This window comes from Schistocerca piceifrons, chromosome 4 (genome assembly GCF_021461385.2).
Source record: "Schistocerca piceifrons isolate TAMUIC-IGC-003096 chromosome 4, iqSchPice1.1, whole genome shotgun sequence".
Classification (NCBI taxonomy): domain Eukaryota; kingdom Metazoa; phylum Arthropoda; class Insecta; order Orthoptera; family Acrididae; genus Schistocerca; species Schistocerca piceifrons.
This window is the reverse complement of record NC_060141.1, coordinates 607,066,939-607,071,043: the sequence shown is the minus strand read 5'-3', so window position 1 is coordinate 607,071,043 and position 4,105 is coordinate 607,066,939. Positions and strand designations below refer to the sequence as shown.

General features: G+C 40.4%; 1 protein-coding gene across 1 annotated transcript in view; it reads right to left on the bottom strand.

The window, feature by feature from the left end:
- Positions 1 to 1,250: 1,250 nt before the first annotated feature.
- Positions 1,251 to 4,105, bottom strand: part of LOC124795303 (alpha-tocopherol transfer protein-like) — a 74,489-nt gene continuing 71,634 nt past the window's right edge. Inside the window, exon 7 of the mRNA XM_047259272.1 lies at positions 1,251 to 1,596. Within this exon, the coding sequence (XP_047115228.1) occupies positions 1,445 to 1,596 (152 nt within the window). The 3' untranslated portion in view covers positions 1,251 to 1,444. The remainder of the gene's footprint in view (positions 1,597 to 4,105) is intronic.

Below are 4,105 nucleotides of genomic sequence, written 5' to 3'. Positions count from 1 at the left end.
ATTTATCAAATTCGCGCTTACGGATAGCTCTGGAACATTGCAGAAAGTTTAAATACATTCAAAAACATCTAAGGAATTCCAGAACGGAATTTATATAAACATAACCTGATCATTTCTGTTCATTCCCCAGTGTAAAACATATTCCAACTACTTCAGTTCTGTAGGAGAAGAACAGGTAGCTGCGACTTCAGGCGCTTATGACCTCGCGTGACTTCTGCCATTTTCTAACCTATCCCACCAGAACTTACTTTTCCACCGTGAAAGATACGAAGTTACCTTAAAATATACTGTACACGCACACAAGCGCCACACAAACACAGGAGGGTGACAGTGGGTGGTTGCGAGTGCAAAATGACACAAAGTGGCATTTAGGATTACTTTTATTTAATATTGCAGGTTTTAAACAAAGTTTCTATATATAGGGTTCGCCCCCAGTCTCTTCCCTTCTTACAAAGTTCTTTTGGTGTTGTGGCAGTATTTTCAGAGGTGTCTTGCTATCAGTACCGTGCATACACTACACACACACACACACACACACACACACACACACACACACAAGAGAACAATATAAAATCTAATCTTAAACACCGGTTTCAGGATCTCACTATATAGTAAATCAGTCTGGTTACAATATTACAGTACCAGATTATTTTTGATAAAAGAGTTTTCTTTTTAAAAATAGCTTTGTAGATTTACGACTGAGTGCCAGTTAAGTGGGATTCTGAAATATTTGCTGCATCTTGGCTATATCAGCTTGTGGTGAGCTGCGAGAAATTGTCGTTTTGGTAAGGTAATAAATATTTAGTAATTCGTAAGATGTGTGTTCTTAAATATTTTGTGTGGTAATACCAAAATATCTTGCTTCCAAATTGATCTAAGGTTTTGGTATAACTTAGAACAGTATAGCGATGTTTGAATTACTAGTCGTGCTGTGATCTGCTTTTTCATATGAGACTGTCAGGTTTCCAGCAAGTCAGAATTATTAAATTCACTCTTCGGTAACTATTGATAACGATTTCAATTACCTTAACCGTCTGTAACCACGTTGTAATTGGAATATCAGGGTACTGTACAACGAAAGTTCTACTTAACGCACGTTTGAAAATATAAACAATGTGTGTGACGAATAACCAAGGAGATATCCTCGGATCTGACGGAACTGTTTGAAGAGGAACATGGGGCCGCCTAATCACCCAAAAGATTTATCCTTCAACCTAATAAGTCTAGTTCCCCATCAATAAACATAACTCTTTTTCTGTTGTAGATTCATTGTGGTTCTATATTTCAATTTTGTATTGCCTGAGCGGAAATTTTGAACCATCAGCTTCGTTATTACAGCAGTGAAAAACGCACATCTGATGTGGAGAAGAAATCCCAACAGTGCTTGAAAACAAGACACGACATGCACATCATAGTGGTACTACGCTCTCTGCCTTTGATGTGGTCAGTCCAATTGCAGCTTTTTGAAGGATCCGTCCACACCAAACAGTTCGTAGCTGTAGCCGTTGTCCTTAGGTCTCTTGCTCTCGTCCGCGACGTATTTGTCCTCTTCCAGAAACCATTCTCTGTGCTTTACCAACTCAGCATAGACAGAGTCTGAAAATAAAGAAATAATTTTTATTTCTGCATTCTTTTAGTAACATGCTCAAATGCTAGATAATAACGTACATTAGACTGAGATATATGTGATTACATAAGTTTCCTTTTGTGAGCAAATTTAATCAGCAATGTCGGCGTTCTCAGCAGAGTTGTCAGTGTTGACGAATCTCATGCGGAGAAGCTGGGTTAGAATCGCGGTACTGATAAGGGTTTTTCCTCGGTGGGAAGAGTGCAACGGGGTACTCTTAGCCTCCTGATGGCATTGGAGGAGCCACTTGAATGAAAAATATCCGTTCCGAAGTCTGGAAAATGGACAACGGCAGGGAGAGGGTGTGTTGAACCCACGACCTTTCTTACTAAATCCTCCTGACGCCACTTGGAAAAAGATGACACGGCGGCCGGTCGGCATCCATTGATCTCCAGGTTCCAATCGACAAGTGCGAGCAGTAATATCATACGGTTCAACTTGCTGCTTTATTGCGTCGCAAACTTCTCTTTCGATAAAACTTTACTGTTTAGACATATATTTTCTCCTCTCTTGAGAGGGAGTATGCTGTTCACAGATAAGTGACTTGAGATAGTAATGCTGTTTCATTATTTTTATTAGTTTTGTGCCTCGAAATTGGAAAAGTGCAGTTGAAATACAAGCTCTTCGTAAAGGTTGTAAAGGGCTCGCAAGAGACACACACTTCAATATGCCAATATCCGAAATCATTCGTATTCTAGGAAGAGTATGACGTTTCTTGAACCACTAATAGCTTAGAACATGTGTGGAAACCATAACTACCACAGCATATTACATTAAGATGCAAATCTGTGTTGTTGTCAACATAACGGAATCCTTTCTAAAGGAGAGCGGTTGGAAACACCGTCCTGCCGATCACATTTAGGTAATTTCTTAAATAGTACATAGGAAGAGATGTCTTCTTACGAAATTGAATTTCGCATGTCGTTTACGTGAATCGCACACATATTACAGTCTGTGGGATACAATGGTTACCCTTACCACAAAACACAGGCTATCAACAACTAAATGGGCTACTTCTTGAGGTGGATTGAAAATAAAACTTTTTTTTTAGGTCTGACTTGACCGTTGGGTGCAAAAGGACGTAAAGTTGCTGCCTGAGTTTTGTCAAGGTGTAACACATTTTTATTGTTTAATTGTTGTCCATCTAAGTGGAAATCTCGTTAGTTCAGTAACACGCACGAACTATGCTTTTGTACGCAGAGTTTAAATCCCTTCATATGGTTCAAAGGCAGTTTACTTTACGAGAAAGCAGCACGAGACCCCAAAAGAACAGAAGGATGCCATAATAAGTATCTGGAATAATAACAAAGGGAGAATGTCAACAAGCATTAAAACGAAGGCCACACAAATTAATCCGTCATTCTCCATGGCAGCTTCAGATGCCACGTGCAACTATAAGATCCTCAAAAAGCTGTTGCGTTTTATTCATACTAGTTGCAGATTCTGCAGCCCATAAAGCCCTATCACAAGCAAGAGTGATATCGAGTTGCATGTGAAATACTTAACCGAATCGACCGGAATCCTACTTTGCTGTCAAGTGTAATGTTTTCTGATGGGACCAGTTTCCATGTCTCTGGAATCGTGTACAGGCACAATGTTCGCCTTTGGGACTCACATAATCCATACAGTATGTCGGAAAATGTGCGAGATGGTTCGAAAGTGAACGATTGGTGCGGTTTCACGTTCGACGAGGTAAATGGACCGTATTTCTTTGCTCAGGATATTATCAGAGAGACGACGTACCTAGACATGGAGGAGATGTTTGTTTTTCCCTAGACTGAAGACCTGGAAGCAAACCTTTGGTTTCAGCGAGATGGTGCCACACCTTAGTCGTCGTTAAACGTTCGGATAGCTCTAAATTGAACATTTTCAAGATGCTGGTCTCCTCACCCTCCTGGCACCACACCATTCTTCTCTGGAGATCTTTGGAGGACTGGGTATTCGCCATTGCAATGCACGACCTTCAGAACCTCCGCATTCGAGCTGTGGAAGTGATCGGCAGCATTTATACGGACATTTTACATCGGACCTGGATGGAAATTGAACACCGAAGTGTCTTACGTGGATGTGTTTTAGCTTGATTTTATGACGTTTTTCTTGGAATCTTTTAATTTATTTTATTTAATTTTCTGTTGGCAACAAATTAAAAATATGGTATTTCGTTGTAGACAACAAGTGTAGTGGGAAGATTTTGTTACCTATAAAAGAGAACGGTGCGCGCTGAAGAGAAGGGAATTCTCCATCCCGTCATGTCCGACGTCCTACACTGCGGCAATGGTATCTTCCAGGCGGACTACTGTCTGTATCACAGTAGCAAAATAGTGCTGTAGTGCTTGAGAAATATGATAGTGAATTCACGTTGATTTCATGGTCACAATATTTACTTACTTTGTACCTGATGGAACTAATCGGGGGCACACACGAGCACACAAACCATCAACCCCGTGATTCGTGGAATGCGTCATATGTACGTAAATA